This window comes from Dendropsophus ebraccatus, unplaced genomic scaffold, assembly GCF_027789765.1.
Source record: "Dendropsophus ebraccatus isolate aDenEbr1 unplaced genomic scaffold, aDenEbr1.pat pat_scaffold_417_ctg1, whole genome shotgun sequence".
Lineage (NCBI taxonomy): Eukaryota > Metazoa > Chordata > Amphibia > Anura > Hylidae > Dendropsophus > Dendropsophus ebraccatus.
In genome coordinates this window covers 28,015-53,396 of record NW_027210030.1, presented here as the reverse complement: position 1 = coordinate 53,396, position 25,382 = coordinate 28,015, and the positions used below count along the sequence as shown (strand labels likewise).

The 25,382-nt window shown below is 48.0% G+C and overlaps 2 protein-coding genes across 2 annotated transcripts; one reads left to right on the top strand and one right to left on the bottom strand.

The window, feature by feature from the left end:
- Positions 1 to 420: 420 nt before the first annotated feature.
- LOC138775947 (E3 ubiquitin-protein ligase RNF26-like) lies at positions 421 to 2,865 on the top strand. Its single transcript, XM_069956089.1, has one exon. It carries the CDS (start codon positions 905 to 907, stop codon positions 2,216 to 2,218), a length of 1,314 nt encoding a protein of 437 aa, XP_069812190.1. The 5' UTR covers positions 421 to 904; the 3' UTR covers positions 2,219 to 2,865.
- A 13,891-nt stretch (positions 2,866 to 16,756) lies between these two features.
- LOC138775949 (complement C1q tumor necrosis factor-related protein 5-like) lies at positions 16,757 to 23,502 on the bottom strand. The gene is made up of 3 exons (XM_069956091.1): positions 23,376 to 23,502; positions 21,075 to 21,289; positions 16,757 to 17,839 (listed from the first exon to the last, which is right to left on the bottom strand). Exons 2-3 carry the CDS (start codon positions 21,283 to 21,285, stop codon positions 17,301 to 17,303), a joined length of 750 nt encoding a protein of 249 aa, XP_069812192.1. The 5' UTR covers positions 21,286 to 21,289; positions 23,376 to 23,502; the 3' UTR covers positions 16,757 to 17,300.
- Positions 23,503 to 25,382: the final 1,880 nt, after the last annotated feature.

Genomic DNA, 25,382 nt, shown 5'->3' with positions numbered 1-25,382 from the left:
GACAAGTGGTTCAGCTGCAACAGATTTATCAGCCTGCATGTGATGTGGCATCATGGAATTTTGAATCATAACCTGTTATATGAATTAAAAAAAAAAAATACCAAAAGTTAAAAGGGGACATAGGAAATCATTGCATTTGGGGGCTGTAGGTCTATATGTTTCATATTCATAAGAATGATACTATGTGCTTGTACAGTGAGCTCCCTGGCACTGGGTTGGAGGTCAGTGCATTATCACCACCCACCAAGCACAGTGATGATGAGGTGAGTAGCGAGGCCTGCACACTATGCTGAGGGAGCTGATGTGACGGCTCTCTACACGTGCGCAGCCGTGTGACCCGATCACTAGCCCCGCCCCCTCCGCCTCACGCACTATTTACTAGTCTCTACACTCTGCGCCCTGCACAAACTTTGAATCACTCAACGGAACTTCATTGGCCAGGATTCCACCAATCAGCAGCGTCCAGCATTAACCCTATCTACGACGGTTGCAGAGGCTGGGTACGCCTAGGCTTTATTGAGGGAATCGATGCAATCTTCGTTCCTTTGCTCCTGCCTGAACGTCGCTAGCCGTGCTTCCACAAACAAGCAGCTGGAGGACCAACATGGCGGCGCCCTGAACGTTGCTCCTTGCCTCAGGACAGCCGCTGCTGTGCTCCGGGACTAGTGACCTGTTCGGTCCTTTCAGGTGGTGAGAAGCCGCCAGTGGAGGCTAGAGGCTGAGTGTACGCTGCGGACTGAGACACCTGAGAGCCGGGAGAGGAGGTGGTGACTGCACCCGCTCTAAAGTCTAGTAAGGAGTGGTGATCGTGCTGGGCTGGAGGTCAGCCCGATCTGCAGTGCTGTGACCACTTGGATGCTGTGTCAGTAGATGAGGCCTCTCCCAGCCCTGCTCCCCCTCAGCCATGCAGGCCATTCTGCTGCTCCTGAGTGGCCTGGGCTGGACCCTGGACCTGCTGCTCCTGGTTCTGGACCTGAATTACTGGCTTGTTTCCTCCATTCTCACATTTCTCTTCTGGACCATTCATTTCATTCTCAATTTGCCAGGAACCATAACCCTTGGCCTGCTACGCTGCTGGGAGAATACCCTAGTGTCGCTGGCCCTGCTGGGAGAGACCTGCGGTAACCTGGCGCTGGCCTCTGTGCACGCGGTGGGCGATGGCGTGCGGGGGCTGCTGTCAGGACTGGACAGTTTGCAGCTGCTATGGAACCTGATGTGCCACGTGTTGCTGCGGAGTAAGGAGATGATGCAGCGCGGCATTCTCAACATTGCGCTGTCTGGACAGAATTTCCAGCGCCAGGTCTGGGAGGCCCTGGGTATAGCAAGCAGCCTGGTGGCCTACATTGTGAATAGCCTGGTGAACGTGTGTCTGATCGGTGTGCAGAACCTCTTTTCCGCAGCCTTGGGCCTCTGGTTAACTTTACTAAACTTATTTTTTGTGGGGAAAGATGTTATTGCAGCACTGCTGTCCCAGATCTCCAGCTCCGCCGTGGCTGTGGTCATCCTATTCTGGACGCCATTCCAGTTAGCTGTGGACTTGCTGGTATCCTGCAGTACGGGGATAGGAGTAATCCTCTTCAGACACCTTTATGAAGTGGTCCTGTTGCTGTTCTTGGTTTGGGTTTCCCGTGTGATCCTTAGGCCCTCGCCTGCATTACGTTCATTCCAAGAAAGACTGCGCAGGGTCGGCCACTTTATCCAAATACTAATACATCACCTGCTTAATACAGAGTTCTGGAGGAGGGCTGCGGCCAGGTGTCTACAGCTTGTCAGAATGTACCGAGCTGCATGGGACCGAGACCAGAACCTAGCGAGGACTAGAGCACAGGGTGCACCAGCAAGAGTGGCCAGGGCTGCAGGAGCTACCCGTGTGCACAATCCACCACCTGCCCAGGTACAACACGCCCCAGCTCGGAATACACTGCCTGAACGGCCTCAAGTTCCACAAAGGGCGCCGCCTGTGCCCCCGGCCTATGCATCAACCTCTCATGAGACGGAGGCAGGCGCTGAGGATCCCTGGAAGCTTTTAAAGCAGCAGGAAGAGAGTAAGAAATGTGTCATCTGCCAAGATGAAAATAAAACTGTCCTCTTGCTGCCATGCCGCCACCTCTGTCTGTGCGCACAGTGCACTGAGATCCTTCTGCAGCAGCCAATACTTCAGCGGAACTGTCCACTTTGTCGGAAAATGATACTGCAAACGCTCACTGTTTACATGTAATACCAGGATTGACTGGCCCTATGCTACTTAATGGCATGGAGTTATATAGGGTATTAAGAACCACACAAGTTGTTTTTTTTTTTTTTTTTTTAATGTTTTAAAAGTTGGACACTGGGTCATCCTTTTTAAGAATAGAACAGGCAAATATTTTTCTACTCATAAGGGCCCATGTGTCTGAAGCTGTGAAAGGGATTTTGAATGTTTTTTCAACAACCTGTATTACTATGTTGTCACCTTCCTCCGTAATGGATAAAAGTCTCTGGAGCATTCCATACGTTTTGGACAACTGTTCACTGTGATGTTAATTTCACGTTAAATGTTCCAGTTACATATAATGTTCTGTCGTATTGGACAATATAAATGAATCTCAGCACTGTTGTATGTCATGTGCCTTTTCTTTTTGTTGGGATTATATCTAAAAGCAGTAGTAGAACGAACTAATTACTACATGTAATGCTGCGTTTACACGGAACGATTATTGTGCGAATTCGCACGATAACGGTAAACGCAGCGAACGATCAAACGACGAACGAGAAATCGTTCATTTTGATATTTCAACATGTTCTCAAATCGTCGTTGATCGTTTGCAAAAAAAATCGCAGATCGTTCCGTGTAAACGGTCGTCACGAAAGTCCGGCCGCCCGCAGCCTGGTCCCTCGCTCATCCACAGCCCGGCCACGCATCCTACAGCCCCCTGCGCCGGCTCGATCGCCACCCCCGCCGCTCCGATAGCCCCGCCACCCCGGCGACGAGCATACCTTACCTTCTTGGCATAGCGGGTGTTCGAAATTCCCGGCTCCCCTCTTCAGTGCATTGATTGGCTGAAGAGAGGAGCCAGGAATTTCAAACAGCTCCTCTTCAGCCAATTAGTGCTCCTCTTCAGCACTGTTTGGCTGAAGAGAGGAGCTGGGAATTTCAATCAATGCATGGCAGCACTGATTGGCTGAAGAGGATCGGTTTAAAATTCCCGACTCCTCTCTTCAGCCAATCAATGCACTGAAGAGGGGAGTCGGGAATTTCGAACACCCGCTACGCCGAGCAGGTAAGGTATGCTCGTGGCGATCGGGGGTGGTGGTCAGGGCGGCGGGGGGGGCTGTAGGATGCGTGGCCGGGCTGCGGATGAGCAGGGGCCGGGCTGCGGACGGGCGATCTTAAAACTATCGCAAAACGATTTTTCCGTACGATATATTGTACCGTCTAAATGCTGATTGTTATGTAAAAAAAACTCTGATGTTACTCCGACATCGTTAATCGTACGATCGGGCGAATTATCGTTCCGTGTAAGCCCAGCATAACTTTCAGTATTGATTTATAGAGCATTTATAGGGTTTATTTTATAGGTTTTCTATAGGCATTTGCTACTGCTCTTGACTGGAAATTACAAATCTCTGGCACTTTTTGGCACCAGTTGATTTTGGGGGGAAAAAAACAAACATTTTTTTGCTGAACTACCCCTTTTAAGGCTTTTTTTTTTAAAAAAGGTCATTTATCAATGTCATTGTTCTGATCCATGCTGATAGACTGATAAATGCTATTCTTATGCTATTGCTCAGTGTTATCCTATTAGCTGTATTTGGAAGTCACTGGGGGAAACTTATCAAAAGTTATGTAACTGTACACCACTCTAATCTGACATTCCTTCCCATCTGATGAATTTATCAAGAGATACATGCAGTTATATAGATTTGTAATTTACTTCTATTAAAAAATCTTAAGTCACTTCCCATACTTATCAGCTACGGTATGTCCTGCAGAAAGTGTTTTAGTTTCAGTCTGACATAGTGCTCTCTGCTGACATCTTTGTCCCAGACAGGAACTGTCCAGAGTAGCAGCAAATCCCCATAGAAAACCTCTCCTTCTCTGGACAGTTCCTGTCTCGGCCAGAGATGGCAGCAGAGAGAACTGTGTCTGACTGAAAATAAAACATTTCCTGCATGACATATAGCTAATAAGTATTGGAAGACTTGATTTTCGCTGGATAACCCCTTTAATAAATGCCCCCATTGAGTTTTGATTGTGTGTTTCCTTTGCACATTTCAGAGTTTTGGCTTGTGGCTCACTTGTGACTGTCCAATTCCTAATGTTTTCTGGTTGTTTCTTTTGGCATAGTTTAGTCTAGTGCTATTGCAGGGATATACAGGACAATCAAGTTATTTTAGGTCTAGTCTGTGCTTGATATAAAGCACATAAGAATAACTAAATAATGGAGATAACAAAGCTCCTAGCTCCTCGCGCCACTTGGGAGAGGTTTTTTTTATTTGCCCAACCAGTGTATTGCACCGAGCTTGTTTGAATAATCATCTTCTTACATTTGAAGAAAGTCTTTTGGATATAAAGTGACTTATATAATATTTTAGTATATTTTGAGGGAAGAAGACCTTATAAGCATATAGGGTAAACTGAGCCTGACAGTCTTATGGCTTTTGGCCAATAAATGAGAAAAATATCATTCCTTAAGAAAACACAAGTGCATTTGAGTCACTTTGTCAGTTTCCTATTATTGTCTACAGTTGGTTTTTGACCCTGGTTCACAGAAGGATAACATGCAACGGACTACAACAGGAATTGCTGTCACAAAGGCCTGGAAATGCTAATGATATCTGTATATACAAAACTCCCGAGAATTTATTGTGATATATAAGCATATATTGTCATCTACTTTTCCTGTACTTCAACTAACTCTATGTGAATTTGGGATCTTTCTGTTAAGTTTCATTGGTGACAGCACGCATAGTAACCTGACAAGTTTATTATATTACAGAAATATATATGGAGGGCGTGGGTGACCCTTTCATCTTAACCTCCTTATTTATCTAGAGGGAGGCAAAATAAACTCCCAAATGGGAGTGATCACCTCTGGAGACTGAACCCTTTTTCCTCCAGTCGGTGGGAAGGGCTTTTGAGGGCGTTTTACCTTTAACAGCTTTTCAGCATATTTTTTGTACAGGCCATTTAGATTCCTAAAGTGTACCTTGTGCAGGTTTTTCTGATTGGTGCAGTCGCTCCTGTCGCTAGAAGATCGGGCAACCATTGATCAATTCATGCTGATTGAGTTTCTTTCAGGAGCCTTTTTCTGATTTATTAGGGCTTTTGCATGGAACTTACGCAGAGTGCAGGTACCCAAGATCGTGGTTGCCCAATCATCCAGCGGAAGCAGCAACTGAGCGATGATCATGCCTCCCTTCGAATGTCTATAGGCCATGTTACACTTAGAGATTATCTGCCAAAACAGGCAGATATCCAGATATCTCCCTCTGTAATAGAGACAGCTGATCGTTGTCTTTCAACCTGTCAAATAAATCATCTGCTGCTGGCTGCATATCTACTACCGCGTAGTAAGTGATGTATGGTTAACGGGTGATGAAAGCAAGGGCTGTGCAAACATCACTAGTGGCAGCACTGTGGACTGAGCCATCTAGTCTGGCCTTACAAATATAATTGTTTAATCTATCTTCATTACCTAAAGGCTCTTTTAAATGGATCAACACCACTGTGATAATGAATCCAATATAGTTAACAGAAGCGGCACTCACCAGCGCGTGTCGACTTTATTGTAGAAAAAGTGATATTCATAACTGGAACAGGTGTAGGTGAGGGAGGACAAACACAACACGCACACCAGCGACAGCCATTTCGCGCGCATGTGCTATGCGCATGTTATGGAAGTTGATGGAATGACGGTAAAGGCCCTATTCCACAGAACGATTATTGGACGATATCTGCTGTTACGGACAATAATCGTCCCTTGGAATAGAAGGCAACGATCAGCCGACATAATTCATGTCGGCTGATCGTTGCATCGTTTGTCTTTCAAACATGTTGAAAAACAAACAACCAGGATAGCAGCCAGCGATCTGTGGAATAGGAGCAGTGGCAGTAGACCGCTGCTATCTGCTATGGGCTGCCCGGACGATCTAGTAATCACCCGGGCAGACCTCCATCCCCCCCCCCCCCCGCGAGGCCTCCTCCGCACTCACCCGCTCGCTGCCGTGGTGTGCTGTGGAATAGCTGCGGCAGCTAGCGGGGAACAAGGAGCAAACGAGCGCCGATATCGCTAGTTTGCTCCTCAATATCGGCCTGTGGAATAGGGGCTTAACTTCTAGTTAATCCCACTAAAAAGCATGAGGAATAAAAAACTAAGAATAAGTTATAGGCACCTGATATATGTAGGGCACTTGAGATACTTACAGTGTCTGAAAACCCTAATATCTATTCGTCAGAATGAGTCGTGAAATGTCAGAGCCACTTAACCTTGGGAAGTATATAATACGTCTTCATTGATATGTATTTCCTATGTGACTAGTGGTTTGTCACATTTGTGTACATGAAAAATGTAAGTAATGGCTCAAATGCTGTCTCCCATCAAATGAAGAGAAGCTTAAAGGGGTTATCCATCGAAAATCTTTTTCTTTCAAATCAACTGGTTTAAGAGAATTATAGAGATTTGTAATTTACTTCTATTTAAAAATCTTAAGCCTTCCCATACTTCACATGCTTTATGTCCTGCAGGAAATGTTGAAAGTGAAAGATAGCACATCATGCGTAACAGTAAGGGTATGTTCACACTGAGTAAAACTGGTGGAATTCCACGGCGGAACTCTCCGCTGCGGAACCCCGCCTGCCTCAGTGTGACACTGCTTTTCTCTGCGATAAACTGACTATGGGACACTGAGACAGGCGGGATTCCACGACGGAATTCCGCCTTTTTTACTCAGTGTGGACATACCGTAAGGGTAGCTCAAAGAATGCGCAGCTGGTAGGTAGGACTCTAACCTTTAAGCCCCTTGGTCTTTTGCATAACACCCCAGTTCAGGGGGACCATTAAGTGGAAAAGGCTACTAGCTGGAAGGTCAAGTGTCTGGGATGCGCCCAAAAGTAAGGGGCCCTCCGTAGACAAAGTGGAAGTTAAAAAACAAACAAAAAGGAAGACAATGATGTTAAGGCTGCCAGAAAACAATCTTCATATTTTTCCCCCACTAGAAGTTATAAAATTAAAAACAATGAGCTGGGTGTAATGCTAGATAAATCCAGGAGACCCATACACCACCTCCTGTGGGGTCAGGAAGGCATGTCTTTTCCCCTGTGGAGTGAAGTTGGCTTCAGGCACGGTGTAGACTGCTGCCAATGTTGCATAACTTGGAAAGCTCTGTAGGAAAGTGATCAGCAGAGTCCAGGCCTAATGTAGCAGTGCCTGAGAAGGGCAGAGTTTGGCAGAGGAACAGATTACAGTAGTAATAAGCAGGATGTTATAAATGTATTTAGGGCTCTGGGATTGCATCACGTTGAGAGCTGTCAATATTCCCAGGAATGGCCAGCCTGTCACAATGGATCCAAATATAATAACAATGACCACCAATCCTGAAAAGCATCTTAAAAACTACGTACAAGCCTAGGCTGAAAAAAGACTGGTTTTTATGTGATCTCAGGCCCATTATGGAGGAGTGAAAGGGCAGAAGGAGACAAACAAAAAGAAGGAAATTAAAGGGCTACTATGGCAAAAATCTTTTTCTTTAAAATCAACTGGTTTCAGAAAGTTATATAGATTTGTATTTTAAAATTTCAAGTCGTCCCATACTTATCAGCTGCTGTATGTCCTGCAGGAAGTGGTGTTTTCCTTTCAGCCTGACACAGTGCTCTCTGCTGCCACCTGACCAAATCCTCATAGAAAACTTCTCCTGTTCTGGACAGTTCCTGTCTAGCACAAAGGTTGTAGCAGAGAGCACTGTGTCAGACTAAAAAAAGATTACACCTCTTCCTGCAGGACATACAGCAGCTGATGAGTACAGAAAGACTTGAGATTTTTTAATAGAAGTAAATTACGCATCTATATAACTTTCTAAAACCAGTTGATTTTAAAGAAAAAAAGATTTTCATTGGAGTACCCCTTTAAGTGGTGTTCCATTGTGGAGTCTTTTCTATTAAAGATGTAAGGACCTAGGGGAGAGGTATGTAGAGCAAGAGAAGTCAGCCCGGTGAGATCCCCCTTGGGATAACCATTTTCTCCAGAAGGAAGGCATGTCGTAGTAAAATCATCAGCTGCCAATATCTGATGGCTCTCTGGTCAGGTGGCATAGATGTCAGCACCTAACGTGGTGTCACATTCCAGGCAGAACACTTGGGATTACCTTGTGACATCTTTCTGGTAAGTTAGGACAGTTATATTCTGCAGCTGACTTTCTGTTGACTTGCAGCACATGATGTCATTTGAAAAGTCCTGAAAGGTTATTAATAACTCTTAGGCTATGTTCACACTACGTAAGCTCCGCAGAAATCACGGCCGTTGTTTCAACGGCCATGATTTATGCGGTACTTACCTAGTGCTGCAGGCCGAGGGAATCCTTACTGCAGTAGCGGCCAGGATGAATTTTTCTAAGACCGGTCGGGTCACGGAATGGCAGGTCTCGTATGAACATAGCGTTATAGAGTATTTTATTGTGTTTGTAGCCTGAAAACACTTTTTCCATAATTCTGCTTCCATGTTCTCCTTTTACTACATCTGCTAATCTTTGCTGCTAGAGACTGGCTCTGGCCAGGCCAAAAGTCCACTGCACCATATCCCTGGGGATGGGGGGGCCCCAGGCAATATCCCAGCCTGACACCCCAGCACCCAACAACAGTCCTAACAAGAAACAATAATAATTCTTTGTCTGAGCCCCTCGTAATAGTGGTTGGGGCACAATGAGCACTATGTTTAGTTTTCGCTAAGGGAACAGGAGTCCACTTTACCCAATAAGCACTGCCTTGAAGAGCAAGCAGATGATAGAAGAGAGGGGCCCTGCTGGATTATTATAACTATGGAGGGATTGTATTTGAAATAAGAATATTGAGGGACTAAGAGTGAGGAGTGATCTTATACTGGCAGTCTACCAGGCGCCCCCTCCCCACCCCTCTATAGTACATATAGTCTGTTACTGTTGGCATTTAGAACCAGTTACCAGTTTTCCAAGATGTTATTGTCTGTAGTTACAATAATTTCAAGATACAGTAGACATTTTAGAACATAGAGTCATTGTAACTTGAGGAACCACTGTATAGTAATATGAAGCATGCATAGCTTCCATATTCAGACTTCATACAGAGTTTATGAAAACCTTTGTGACTTTTGCGCCATCTAGTGGCTGAAATAATAACATACACAGTTATACTCATGCTTTCAGCCCTGTTGATAGCTGTAGAAGTAGCTAAGCGCTAGGCACAAGGGTAGGCATGCCATAAATGTGGCTTTCATCCATTCCATGACATTAGGCATTGATCATCTCTGTTCTGAGTGTTGTTTCCATGTGATGATACAGTATATTGTTGGAGACAATGGTACAGTAGAGATAACTGGATCCTGTGGTCCTTTGAAAGAGAACAGATATCGGGCAGTGTTACAGGGGTATAGCTTAGGGGGTTGGTGGGGTATGTGTTCTATGTGTATAAAACTTTGGCACTGGCAGCTTACCAAAAACAAATCAGCAAATCCCCCACCCAGATCAAGATAGTGTACCAGCGGGGCCCGCAGCCGCAATCCTATGCCTCCCCCCAGTGTCTCAGGGCCTGCGCCGCTGGCACGATTATCTGCCTCCCTCCAACAAGAGACAGCGTCTCAGAGCGGACTGCATTGCAGCACCCCTGCTGCAAGGATCCTCCTCCTCCCCCCACCCCAGGACAGCATTTTAAGGAGCGGCTTGCACACCCATACCACTGTGAGTGCCTCATCACGACTGCGCCGGGTCATGTGAGTATGGGGGGGTACAGGATGCATGGGGCCCTGTACAGTTTCTTGTTATAGGTCCCCATGAATCCTAGGTATGCCCCTGCACTTGGTATAAAATTTTATGACCTGTAATTAAAGGCTCTGAAGAAGAAAAATGTTTTTAAAACAAAAATTACAACTTATTACTTCTTGTACTTATCAGCTGCTGTATACCCTGCAGGAAGTTGTCACTGGACAGAATACATCACTTCCTGAAGGACAGCTTCATGGCTCATTTTTCCTTTTTACTAGGTAAATGGGAATTACACATCACGTAAATAGGATCTGGTTTTCAGGTAGTTTTTGCATTGAAAGACAAGGTTGTAGACACAACTCTTTATGTATTATATAATTGTTTATTGTCATTATTGTATGCAGAACATCCATGGTTTATGGCGCTCTCTTGTCATGCTTCTTTTTTGCTAATTGTGATAAACTGATGTACAATAATCTCACTTTTTTTCATGCCATATGTTGACAATACATTGTTCAAACATTAACTCTGTGGAATATCATAGTAAGGCTATGTTCACACGCCGTACAAACAACGTCTGTTACATGTAAACAGTCGTTGTTTAAGGCCACCTACGATACAGAAATGTTGATCATGAACAACCGCTATTAAAAAGGTAGCGTTACACAATGGTCGTAGACACGGAATGGCCGTTGTTTTTACAGTGTGTAAACAGTGTGTATGTAAAGGCCAGCTGGACTATTCCTGTAACAGTCACATGCACACGATTGTTAGAAAAATCAACATACAGATCAATATACAGATGACAGGGGGTATCATTAACAAAGGGGACATTATTACGAAGTGGAGGGGATTATGGAACCATAATTACTAAGGGGGAAATTTTACTAACAAGGGTCACTTATGGTCCGTTTACACGAAGCGATAATTTGGCCAATGGATTGTTTAATGATTTTGAAGCAACAATTTGGTTTTTATATAACGATCAGCTTTAGACAAATAAATCGTTAGAAAAACCATTATTGCGATAGTTTTTAAGATCTCTTAAGCCCATCTCACGCATAGGGTGAATCTTTGAAAGACTGTTTAGACAAAGCGATCTGCAAATTTTTAGCGTACGACCAACGACCAGGGCCGTATTTGCCACTAGGCACCCGTGGTCCGGTGCCTAGGGCGGCGCCCTGCGGGGGGCGGCACCCGCAGGGAACAAAAATTATTTTTTATTAAAAAAAAAAATAAAAAATCTCCCCTGCCGCCGTAGGCACCGGACCACGGGTGCCTAGTCCGCCGCCCCCGGGGGGGGGGTGCTGTTCGGGGGTTGTGCAGCTTCCAGTGAGCTTCCGGCGGGCACACACCGCCTCTATCACAGGCCGGAAGCTCACAGCTGCAGCCCTGCGGTCCTTCTCTCCCGGTCGGCACCGACGCACGTGACGTCATCGCGCCGAACAGGAGAGAAGTTCGTGCAGCGCGGGGCTGCAGCTGTGAGCTTCCAACCTGTGATAGAGGCGGTGTGTGCCCGCCGGAAGCTCACTGGACCCGGACCCGGCCCCGGCCCCGGCCTACCTCACCTGCCTCACCTGCCTCACCTGCCTCTGCTCCCCGGCCGCTCCCTCTTCCCCAGCCTCTCTCCCAGCATCCCCCCAGTCTCTCCCCATCACCCCCAGTCTCTCCCCATCACCCCCAGCCTCTCCTCTAGCACCCCCCCAGCCTGCCTCTCCCTCTGCACCCCCCAGCCTCTCACCAGCACCCCCCCCCCCCAGCCTCTTTCCCAGCATCCCCACAGCCTCTCCCCCAGCATCCCCCAGCTTCTCACCAGCACCCCCCCAGCCTCTCACCAGCACCCCCCAGTCTCTCCCCCAGCACCCCCAGCCTCTCCTCTAGCACCCCCCCAGCCTGCCTCTCCCTCTGCACCCCCCAGCCTCTCCACCAGCACCCCCCCAGCCTCTTACCAGCACCCCCCCCAGCCTCTCCCCCAACACCCCCCCAGCCTCTCCCTCTGCACCCCCCAACCTCTCCCCTCTGCACCCCCAGCCTCTCCGCCAGCACCCCCCCAGTCTCTCCTCCTACACCCCCCAGCCTCTCCCCCAGCTTCTCCCTCTGCACCCCCAGCCTCTCCCCCAGCACCCCCACCGCCATTCCTCCAGCACCCCCCAGCTTCTCCTCCTGCACCCCCCAGCCTCTCCCCCAGCACCCCCCAGCCTCTTCCCTCTGCACCTCCCCCAGCCTCTCCCCCTGCACCCCCTTCTGCTCTCTCTGCCCCCCAGCTTCTCCCCCTGCCCCATCTGCTTCTCCGCCTGTCCCCACTGCTGCTCCCCCTGCTACCCCAGCTTCTCCCTTGCCCCCCAGCTGCTCTCCCTTCCCCCCAGCTTCTCGCCCTGTCTATCACCCCATCTTCTCCTGGCCCCTTCTCCTCCGCCTGTCCCCCCTTCTGCTCCCCTGCCACCCCATCTTCTCCCCCTGCCACCCCAGCTGCCCCATCTTCTCCCAGCCACCCTAGCTTCTCCCTCTGCCTCCCTAGACTCTCCCCCTGCCACCCCTAGCTGCTCCCCCTCACAGTCACCCCACCCGACGCACGTGACGTCATCGCGCCGAACAGGAGAGAAGTTCGTGCAGCGCGGGGCTGCAGCTGTGAGCTTCCAACCTGTGATAGAGGCGGTGTGTGCCCGCCGGAAGCTCACTGGACCCGGACCCGGCCCCGGCCTACCTCACCTGCCTCACCTGCCTCACCTGCCTCTGCTCCCCGGCCGCTCCCTCTTCCCCAGCCTCTCTCCCAGCATCCCCCCAGTCTCTCCCCATCACCCCCAGTCTCTCCCCATCACCCCCAGCCTCTCCTCTAGCACCCCCCCAGCCTGCCTCTCCCTCTGCACCCCCCAGTCTCTCCCCATCACCCCCAGTCTCTCCCCATCACCCCCAGTCTCTCCCCATCACCCCCAGTCTCTCCCCATCACCCCCAGTCTCTCCCCAGCACCCCCAGCCTCTCACCAGCACCCCCCCCCCAGCCTCTCCCCAGCACCCCCCAGTCTCTCCCCAGCACCCCAGCCTCTCACCAGCACCCCCCCCCAGCCTCTCACCAGCACCCCCCCCAGCCTCTCACCAGCACCCCCCCCCAGCCTCTCACCAGCACCCCCCCAGCCTCTCACCAGCACCCCCCCCCCAGCCTCTCTCCCAGCACCCCCCCCCAGCCTCTCACCAGCACCCCCCGAGCCTCGCACCAGCACCCCCCCCCCAGCCTCTCACCAGCACCCCCCCCAGCCTCTCCCCAGCACCCCCCCCAGCCTCTCCCCAGCACCCCCCCAGCCTCTCCCCAGCACCCCCCCCCAGCCTCTCACCAGCACCCCCCCCAGCCTCTCACCAGCACCCCCCCCAGCCTCTCACCAGCACCCCCCCAGCCTCTCACCAGCACCCCCCCCAGTCTCTCCCCAGCACCCCCCCAGCCTCTCACCAGCACCCCCCAGTTTCTCACCAGCACCCCCCCCAGCCTCTCACCAGCACCCCCCCAGCCTCTCACCAGCACCCCCCCAGCCTCTCACCAGCACCCCCCCCAGCCTCTCACCAGCACCCCCCCCAGCCTCTCCCCAGCACCCCCCCCCAGCCTCTCCCCAGCACCCCCCCCAGTCTCTCCCCAGCACCCCCCCCAGCCTCGCACCAGCACCCCCCCCCAGCCTCTCTCCCAGTATCCCCACAGCCTCTCCCCCAGCTTCTCACCAGCACCCCCCCCAGCTTTTCACCAGCACCCCCCCCAGCCTCTCACCAGCACCCCCCCAGTCTCTCCCCCAGCACCCCCAGCCTCTCCTCTAGCACCCCCCCAGCCTGCCTCTCCCTCTGCACCCCCCAGCCTCTCACCAGCACCCCCCCCCCAGCCTCTTTCCCAGCATCCCCACAGCCTCTCCCCCAGCATCCCCCCAGCTTCTCACCAGCACCCCCCCAGCCTCTCACCAGCACCCCCCAGTCTCTCCCCCAGCACCCCCAGCCTCTCCTCTAGCACCCCCCCAGCCTGCCTCTCCCTCTGCACCCCCCAGCCTCTCCACCAGCACCCCCCCAGCCTCTCACCAGCACCCCCCCCCAGCCTCTCCCCCAACACCCCCCCAGCCTCTCCCTCTGCACCCCCCAACCTCTCCCCTCTGCACCCCCAGCCTCTCCGCCAGCACCCCCCCAGTCTCTCCTCCTACACCCCCCAGCTTCTCCCTCTGCACCCCCCAGCCTCTCCCCCAGCACCCCCACCGCCATTCCTCCAGCACCCCCCAGCTTCTCCTCCTGCACCCCCCAGCCTCTCCCCCAGCACCCCCCAGCCTCTCCCTCTGCACCTCCCCCAGCCTCTCCCCCTGCACCCCCTTCTGCTCTCTCTGCCCCCCAGCTTCTCCCCCTGCCCCATCTGCTTCTCCGCCTGTCCCCACTGCTGCTCCACCTGCTACCCCAGCTTCTCCCTTGCCCCCCAGCTGCTCTCCCTTCCCCCCAGCTTCTCGCCCTGTCTATCACCCCATCTTCTCCTGGCCCCTTCTCCTCCGCCTGTCCCCCCTTCTGCTCCCCCTGCCACCCCATCTTCTCCCCCTGCCACCCCAGCTGCCCCATCTTCTCCCAGCCACCCTAGCTTCTCCCTCTGCCTCCCTAGACTCTCCCCCTGCCACCCCTAGCTGCTCCCCCTCACAGTCACCCCAGCTGCCCGCCTGCAGACGAGTTTTGGTCGGAGAAGTCTTCATGTTGCTGCGTTAGATGGAGAAGAAAGCAAAAAAGTGAGCGACGGCAATCGGAGAAGACGTCACCTGTGAGTCATTAGTAACTGCACTGTAATCACTTCTATCGTGTGCAGAGCCTGTGTACCATTGGGTCAGTGTATTGTTTGCGGTAGTGTACTGACACAGCCCCGCAGTCACTACAGTACACTAGCGCAAACTTTTAAGCTAGAACCCAACTACAACAGCTGCAGGCACTACAACTCCCAGCATATGCTGAGGGCTGCAGACTGTCAGTACATGCTGGGAGTTGTAGTGCCTGCAGCTGTTGTAGTTGGGTCCTAGGTGCATTATACACTGGATGCTTTGTGGGAGATCACAATACATAGATCGGTGGGGGGCTCAGTGTAGGGAAGTGACCCCAGAACAGCACTGATAGGGGATAGAACAAAACATCTGCCCCTATCCCTATTAGTGATGTTCTGGGGTCACTTCCCTGCACTGAGCCCCCACAGATCTATGTATTCTTATATGTCACAAAGCATCCAGTGTATAGGACCCAACTACAACAGCTGCATGCACTACAACTCCCAGCATGTACTGACAGTCTGCAGCCCTCAGGATATGCTGGGAGTTGTAGTGCCTGTAGCCGTTGTAGTTGAGCCCTAGCTGCATTATACACTGGATGCTTTGTGGCATATAAGAATACATAGATCTGTGGGGGCTCAGTGTAGGGAAGTGACCCCAGAACATCACTAATAGGGATAGGGGGAGATGTTTTGTTCTATTCCCTATTAGTGATGTTCTGAGGTGACTTCCCTACACTGAGCCCCCACAGATCTATGTATTCTTATATGTCACAAAGCATCCAGTGTATAATGCACCTAGGACCCAACTACAGCAGCTGCAGGCACTACAACTCCCAGCATGTACTGACAGTCTGCAGCCCTCATGATATGCTGGGAGTTGTAGTACAGTGTAGACAGATGTATTGCTGGACCTTCAGGGCTGATGGTTGTCACCCCCAGATTGCAGCCACCAGGAGCCTCTGCACACAGTGATTTATTACAGGGTTGTCCTCTCAGAGACTACAACTCCCAGCATACCCTGAGAGCTGTATAAATAGAGAGGGTTCTGAGAGTTTTAGTTCGACTGAAAAAGGGATTTGTCACAGATACAGATGAATCCAGGAAAGGATGGGGTCAGCGTGTCGTGTCTCACTGGTTCTATATTGGTGGCCCCAAGGATTATTTCCTCTGGTGGGCCCCAGGTACCCCAGTTCGACACTGGACAGAAGCGGTCCACAAACTAAGACGTCCCCGGCCTCCTTCCTTCCTCTATCACGCCTGTTTGATGAGAATAGCGGGCATCAAGCAGAGCGGAAAAGGGTATATATCATGCATGTAACCAGCCAGTGCCGGGGGGGCGCCTCGGCGTGCAAAGTGCCTAGGGCAGCATGAACTCTAAATACAGGCCTGCCAACGACAATTTGAAAATATGTTGAAAGAGCACAATGAACGATTTCTCGCTCGATGCTTGGTCGTTCGCTGTGTTTACACGAGCCAATTATTGCTCAAATGCAATCCTTATAGCAAAAATTCCAACGATGATCATTTTGTGTATACACACCATTAGGAGGGAATTATTACTAAATGGGAGTAAAAATGAGGGCATAATTACTAATTGGGGTCATTAAGGGGCAATGCACATCAATACTCTACAGTGAGTGTGCTAAGGGGGACACTAAGGGGGGCATTCAGTAATCAGTGGGGGGACTAAGAAGCATTTTTACTGATTAGGGGGCACCATGGGGAGTGGAGGCACCAAGGAATTATTAGTGGAAAGCATTAAGGGGCAATACAATTAGAGGGCACTAAGTAGGCATCATTATTGAATAGGGACACTAAGATGCCACCATTACCGAGCTGATGGCACTATTACTGTGTGAAGGGCACTAAACTGGCATCAACTCTGGAGGGGGGCACTTTTACTATGTTTGGATGCTTTACTACTTTGAAGGGAGAATAAAAGTGGTCACTACTTATATAGGGGCAGTAATGAGTTACCGGGTGGTACACCACAGTGGGCACTCTGTAGCAACATCATGGCAGCCCGGGCCAGATATAAAAAAAAAAAAGAACATAAATTCCAGTGAGTAACTTGATATAACTGTATTTTAATCACACATATCAGGTCTATAGATTACAGATTATACTTGTCAATGTAGTAATGGTATGTCACCACTGAGGCATAAAATTATTTGTTATATTGGTATGTGTGGTACATATACTGTATGTGGTCATGGAGAGGAGGGATCATCCCTTTTATTTACTAAGCGCATGACTATTTAGAAGCATGATGTTATACATAGATTGGTGTTTATGAAAGTAAATTATTTTGGGATATGGCTGATGTATCAATAGGTAAAGATAGTAATATCCAGAGTTAGTATACTGTTGAGGTGTATCTATTGTTACAAGTCATGTGATAATGTTATATTAAGTTACAGCGTAGTGATAAGATGATGTATCTAGGCCTGTAAATCTCTTATATTATAAAGGTTGATTTATTTCATAGTAAAATGTTATAATCTTTGTTATTAGTGGTGGTGGAGTTCAAACCATATGCCTTTGGGCCTATGCTCTCCATTAAAAAGGTAACAAAAAGTAGACCCCAAGTATTTCATCTGCTAATTGTATGTTACACTGTCTTATGATCGGCTGAGGTCAGAGGGCGGAACACAGGGTTTGGTTCCCAGTCAGAATAGATAAGAAATCCAGTGAAAACGCTGTCTGTTCCACTACTTGAGTAAAGACCAGGATAGTCACCCACCTGTACCCACACCTCATCACTAGGTTCTAAGTGAAAGGCTGCTCCTCCACACAACGCTCCTGGCTTTGCTGCATCCCCCGGCTGGAAAAAAGAGGCCTGGGAGTGTCCATTCTTCATCAGCTGCACATGAAGGTTTCCACGGTACACTGTGCCATGAAGAGAGAAATAGTACAGTCCAGGGACCACACATTTAAAGCGACCAGTTTCTGGGTTGTAATGTCCTTGTTCATTGATAAGAACGTTTCCAAATGGAACTGGTTGTCCAGGAATAGGAGGGCTCCGCGACTGAGATAGTTTGGCACAAAAGGCAGAACGGGGAGAAACTGCACACTCTCCTTGATCGCCCCGATCTCCTTGTGCACCAGGAAGTCCAGGCTCTCCGGTCTGGCCCTTGGCTCCAGTCATTCCTGTCAGGAAAACATTTTACACATATTAGTATTAATCTTTTACGTAATTGACTAAAACTTTGCACTTTGGCTAAATATTTGCAGCGGACATGTCTGTAAGAGATTTCCTATTAGTTATCAGCACTGCTTCTCAATATGCTATTGAAAAGACAGGTGTTTATGGAACAGTCACAAAGCGCTACACTCATAAATTCACTTAGGGGGCTTCATTCTGAGGCTAGGTTCAGACAACGTCTTTTTTTGGCCATTTGACGGCTGTCTTTTTGGACGTCCATCATTTTGAGGCCAAATAATGTCCGTAATTTGGAAATCACGGACGCATTGTAAAGTCATGTTACATGGCGTAAGACACTGGCCGTTTTGTGAACCAGCCAGGCCACAGAAAAGCTGGTGTCATGGAAGATCGGTGTGCCGCAAGCTTCATTGTGTAAGCTGACAGATTCTCTGCGGCCACTATTCAATGAATAGCAGCTGCAGTAAACTGACATGTCAGTTTTTTGCGGCACTGCTAGCTATTCCGGTCGGAGTGTATACTATGTGTATACACTCCGGACGGGATTCCCTCTAGTTGCAGCACAATGTAAGTTTCATAGTAATCATGGCCTTGATTACTACGGAACTTACGTTGTGTGAACACAGCCTAAAGTTACAGATGTTATTTGACTTCAAAATGACGGATGTTCAAAAAGACGTCTGTCGAGCGACCAAAGAAAGACGTTGTGTAAACCTAGCCTGATAGCGAAGGTCTTTCCTCCTCTAATTTAATAAGATGTGGATGATAAGAAGGAGAGACATGACTGCATAGCTGGGATTCATGTTTTCTACAACAGGTTCCCTACTTGGATTGGAAAGTTATATGAATGGGGTCTGCAAAGTTAGAAGATTACACTTTCTAAAACCCCCACTGTTTCCCCATTAAACCAAAGCGCCTACATTGTGCCCACTAAATAAAAATATGCCACACACTATGCCGCCCTAAATAAGAGTATGCCTCACACTATGCCCACTGATCAAAACTATTTCCACTCCATCATAGAGCCTGGCCTCTTCTGGTTAGTCTGCTCCAGGATGATGCATGCATCACAATGATATTATCATGCCACCTGCTGTACTGGGAGGGCACTGACTGGTACTGCTGGGACTCTTCTTATATCCTTTGTCTTCAGTGGTGCCACTACTAATTTCAGTTGTATTCCACCCTTTCCCTCGTCCATCCAGGCGGAGAGTTAACGTAGATGTGGCTGCTTGTGTGCCCTCCTAATTTACATGTATGGGAGTTATGAAAGTGTGCTTGGCAGTTTCTGTAACTTCCTTATAAGAGAATAGAAAGAACAGTACAATGGTGCCACCAACTCTCCATTAACTCTTTGCTAGAATGCAGTGTCTGGGGGCTGGCTCACCAGGTGGGATAGTGGTTGGGGGGTTTCTTTCTTGACATAGGATATGTGAGATAGGAATACCTTTTAGTGACCACAACGAATGGAGACTGTAAATCGATCAGCTAGTGTAAGGACTACCACAGAAACCTGTACTGCACAAAGGGAATCTGTCAACTATATATCTTGCTCAGAGGTGCACCCAGGGGAAGATAGGGGAGATAAAACAATGTTATCTGACAATGTTAGCAGATGGCTGCTCGCAAAATATAAAATCAAATTTTCCTTCTAGGCTTAAGTGCCATGAAGGCAATATTGAGCTGCTGCATCATGCACACCTTCTCCTTCCTTTACTGCACTGCATGATTGATGTACATGGTTCAGTGCTTAAAGGAGAAGTACGGCCATGTTATGTTTTTTTCAAAATGCAGGGGCATGGGGGAACATAAAAAACTATCAAAATTTACCTCTCCCCGTGCCTCTCCAGTGTCGAATCGCCGCTCCGGGACTCCCATATGGGTTTCTGGATCTCCACCTGAGACAACGTCACAACCCGGTTGTTGGTCTGCCCGCTCAGCCAGTCAGTCCATCCGTAATGGGCATTTTCCAGTCATTTGAGTCATTACGTTATCACAACTCAGAGAAAAATGCTTTCCGCTCAGGCGGCAGATCGCGGGCATAAGGGGTACGAGATACGTAAGGATTGGTTGTTATGTACCCTTTTAGATTTCAACCAGGGCTGGACTTCTCCTTTAAAGTCAAGCCAGAAAGAGTGTGTGCGTGTGTGTGTGTGGGGTGGTGGTGGGGGGGGGGGGTTGAAGGCATGCATGCTGCAGCTTAACGCAGCCTTTACAGCTCTTAAGCTTGGAAGAAAAACATGAATATAACTTTACAGCCATCATCTAAGAGACAGGTATTATTAGTTTTATCTGCAGTTATGAGCATGTTACAGAGCTGATGTATTTTGTATCCAAGGAATTCTCTGCCATAATTTTGTGGCACAGAAAACAGGGTCATCTTTTTCATCACAGCTCAGCTGCATTCATACATTTTATCACTGCAGTTAGGTCATGTAACCACCAATCTGGCAACCAGAAAATAGCTTGCTCCAACATGTAAACAAGATGTCAGTCTGTTACTTACTTCCTGTGAACTACATAATTACATCATCACCATCATGGCCTTTCCTTCCCTACCTAACGCCACTCTCATTGTTCTTCTGTATGTTTCTCCATGCACAGAATGTTGCTCTAAGGCCAAATTCACACGTCCATTGTTCTGTTCACAATTGCGGACAGAACATGGGACCAATGTTATTCAGTGGCCCCGTACACACGTCTGTACGTGTGTATGGGGCCATGATCCAGGCTGCAAAAAAATAGGACCTGCTGTAACACAGACTGCAATTTCCGGCACAGATTGCTGTACTAATGGAAAGGCAAAGTATTGCTTCTTGAGGCCCCGAGCACTACAGATGCACATTCATAGTGCGGTCCGGGATGCGGGCTGCACTACGGACGTGAGAATGTAGCCTAAAATACCAGTACTAGCAGATACGTCCATTCATTGATCAGCTGCCTGCAGAGTTCTACAACTACCCTGACACAATGAGATAGACTGCAGCTGTATCACATATGAGGCTCTATAGAGTGAGTGAGGGAAGAGATATCCCATGACACATTATCTTGCCACTTTTGCCATTTATGAATAACATTGCCAATGTTCACATGACCAATACATTGGAACAATGTTAATGATAACTGTCTTGAAAGCACAATGATGAGAAATAAAAGTGTGTTTGTAATATGTTAAGAAAAAAGAAACCCCTTTGAAATGCATTGTTGGAAAGCTTTGTTTACCTGGTTCTCCAGGGTCTCCTTTGGATCCACTTGTCCCCGGAGCTCCATCTCTACCATCTCGGCCATCCCTTCCTGATAATCCTGTAGAGCCATGTGTTCCAGGAATCCCAGGAATTCCCGGGGTTCCACAGCAAGGTGATGTTATCTTGTTATCTTCTACTTGTAAAGAATTTGATACGAAGGAAAATATAACAAAAACAGGAAGGAGCATTGTTCTGCCAAAGAATATATTTATTAGAAGTTAATCAGAAAGGCAAGTGATGTATTTTATCACTAGATAGATATATAGATGTATAGATAGGTAGAACCTTCTCGTTTTGTTTTCTGTACAGACAAGTAGTTTTGTGAGATGTGGAGTTTGCATTTGCACCAAGCCACATCATTGTTTGCATTTTAGTAGTTTACATGTATATATCTATAGAACTTTAATTATATCCTGCACAAGGGTCAGGCAGGGTAGGCACCCAGAAGAGCTGCTAATGATCGCGAGCACTATGTTGCCTTTAGTGATCAATGCAATGCTGTTGCATTGGATTAATCAATGTAATCAGTGCCCTGTTTGTACAGGGAAGTGGTACAAGCAGATTTACTATAGCAGCTATAGAGGCCTTTAGAAGGCCTCCAGCTGCCATGGTGACTGATCAGTACTCTGTGATTGTGCCATGGGGGGGGGGGGGTCAACACAGCTGGCAGCTGGTGCATATAGAGTGCACTTAGCACCTGAGTTCATCTCTATATGCAACAAGCAGCCATGTCAGCAATCATGAAGGGGGTTAAGAGTGAATCTTAACTTATATATGAAGCAAACCTGTTTGACAACTTACTTCTGTATGTATCTTTCTTGCATGTTCCTGATTATATCACTTTAATTATAACGAGGGTGAACAAAGGTTTTTAGAAGTTCAAGAACATCTTTGGAACTGACAGGTACCCATCTTATGAAAGAGTAAAGTCAATCTTTCTTGCATTGATTTGACATGTTTACATTAACCAGTGTCTTTTTTTATTTGCAATTTGTGCTAGGGCTAGAATGGGAGGACCAGGCCGATTCGGTAGATTATCGCTTCGTGTTATAGAGAGAACATTCAGCCGATGACACGATCATTGACTGATCGTTTCTTTAGGTCCAGACCTAAAATCATCAGGCGTTGTGTGCGCATTGCTACGTTTAATAGTGACGCATGTCCGGCGGCTGATTGTAGTATAAAATAAAAAACTATTTACTTACCTTACCACGTTCTCTGGTGTCCTTGGAGGCCTTCCCCGCTGTCTGCAGCTCTGCCTTCTGTACTGGCATTTGCACTGACAAGCCGCGGCCGCTCAGCCAGTCGCTGGACGAGACAAGCCGCCGGCCGCACAGCCAATCACTGGCTGCGGCCTTTCACGGCCAGTACAAACAGCGGGAAGGCCTCCAAGAAACGTGGGAACCAGAGAACGTGGTAAGGTGAGTTAATATTTTGTTATTTTACACTAAAGGAAAGGGCTGCACGGACATCATTAATGAAATCTGTGTGGCTCTTTCTGCCTGATAGTCGGCCTGTGTAAATTCTCAGTAAACGAGCGCTGATCTAGAAAATCAGCGCTCGTTTACAGTTTATGATCGGGCCGTGTAATAGGACCCTTACAGTACTTTACAGCTGCTGGGCACAGCTCTCCAACGTCTCCCGAGGGTAACCCCGCTAACCCCGCAAAGCGTGCACAAACAGGCAAGGGAGGCCATGGAATGGCGGAGGCAGCGTGACTATATGCCGCTGCTTGTCCTCCTTTATGCCTACTTACTGGGTGCCAAGAAGGAGGATTAAAGATCGATATTTTGAAATTGCTGTCCTGCTGGAGACTACCGGGCACAACGTTGGAGAGTTGTAAGGTACTAAGTTACACTCCCTCAGGGAGGTGATTGGTTCCCTTTAATGGTGTTGTGGGTAATTTGGTAAATCCTACAATACATATGTGAAGTCATTACCAGTCCACAGTTATAAGGTAAATATGCTGTGTAATTGTATATTGGGTTTAGATAAAACAATAAAATATAAATAATGACAACACAATGGACAATGAACAGCACTTCCATATGTTATAATTCTTATAAACCTTATCGTGTAAAACCAGCAAGAGAAGCAGAGTAGAAAAGTGACCAGTTACAGTGAGGAAATAAGAGTAGAAGGAAAGAGAAATCTCACTCACGCAACATATTAAGCCACCTCTACATTACGTATAGCCAGCCCTCAGATTATCAGATTATCCAGTGCATGATACCATATAGAATTGTTTTGGAGAACTCATTTCACACTCTGTACTCACTCTGCTCTTTGTCTTGATCCCTTGCTGTCTGATCCAGTCCTAAACTAGTTCTTTCTCTCCTCCAGCCGTGACGCTTTCATCCCTTCTCCCCCCTTTTGTGAGTCAAACTATTCTATCAGGGAGCCAAAAACCACAAGGGAAAAATATCCAGTACAGTGGGAAGAACGGGAATGAGAGACAGGAAATGAGGTTGAGGACACAACAAGGTTAATGGTTGGTGAAAATTAGGAAAGAGAAAAATTACAAATGGAAACTGCACAAAGTAAATCCTGAACAGCTAAAGGACAGCTGATGAGTATATAACAATAGGAGCATGTAACACGTGAAACGGTAGGACTTGGCTTAAGTGCGGCAGTGAGTAATAGCAAAAGAATTGCAAAGTAAAATCGAACATGTCCATACACTCACTGCAAAAACTTACAGGTCAGTTAGTGAATCAGTGAGTGAAGAATTTGTTGGAAAAAAGGAATGTCTGATAACATTTCTTACCAAAAGAAAAAATATGCTCTCATGTATTGTGCTCACTTACTGTAAAGTGAACCTGTTAGCTGCAATTCCTGTTCCAAACTGCTGACATTGTTACATAGTTACAGCCCTCAACTATTCAAGAGTTTGGGAAAGCCTCTATGCCACTTTGCACTAAAAGAATATATAACAGGCAGCGTATGTGGACCCCCTGTTCTTCCGAACCAGTTTGGCTTTGTGCCATATCAGGGAGTGGAGCCTAAGGGCCCTATTACATCGGACGATTATCATAAGAAAAATCGCTATATCGTTCGAATTTAAACAATAATTGTTCTGTGTAATTGCAGGCAACGATCGAAAAATCGTTTGTATGTTGTTGATCTAGATCTGAACTTAAAATTATCGTTAATCGTTCACTAATCGTTCGCTGTCATTCCGCATTTGTTCGTTCAGTGTAATTGTACATTGTTCATTGTAACTAACGACTATAATTCTGTGTAATATGGTGAACGATTTCAGGTTAACGATAAACAATCCCGTTTGTGATTGTTTATCATTAGTCGTTAATCGTTAAAAATCGCTCCGTGTAATAGTACCCTAAGTGCCCTCTAAGTCTTCCCCCTTTATCCTCTTCTGGGATGCAGATGCTGGACTTCTGCAGCTAGAGAACACCAGGTCACTCCACAAGTATAGTGCTGCTGTGGGCAGTAGCTGGCCCCGGACCAGACAGTGTCAGTTTAGTCAGCAGGCCGATACAGTCCAATTAGGCAATGTAAGAGGCAAACAGTACAAACAGGGGAGGCAAGTGTAATCTGAGAAAACAGGCACAGGTTGGGATAAACAGAATAGTAGACATAGGAACACACCTTTGCTTAGGAACATGAGGACCAAACAACACTAAGGCAAGGAGGAACAGGAGAAGCAACTTTAAATAGGTTCAGGTGGAACAGAATTGGTGGAGGCAGAGGTAGGTGGAGTCACACTGATTACAGACAAGCAGCCGCGTGAGCCAGCAGCTGAAGAGGAGGGGAGGAGTGTGGACATCTGCAGACACCATCAGACAAGGAACCAGCAAGGGGTGTAGCACAAAGGGTGCGCCTATTGAAAAGTTTGGCAGTTGATGCGCGCTACTGCTCTTGTCTGCCCCTTCATTCTAACGATTGACGGGGGTCTCAGCACCCAGACCCTGACTGATACAAACCTCTGACATGTCACTGTGACATGTCAGAAGTTTATTTAAATGATAGGAAACATATCTTACTGTATAAAGGATTTCTTGGTGATCTCTCCACTCAAAAATGCATGTTATCATTGGTAAGCAATGCCATTTGGGCAGGGCTTCAAGGCCATCAAGCCTCATACCCCAGCCTACATCAATGCTGTAGGCCCCGCCCCATGATGACATCTAGGCCCCTTCCCCTCAGTGTCACGATCAGAACTAGCCAGTTCAGAAAGAGCTGAAGGAGGATTTTAATAATTTTATTGCATGTGGGCTAAACACCACTGTGTCATTCTTTGCCATATTCTGCCGAACTAGTCCTA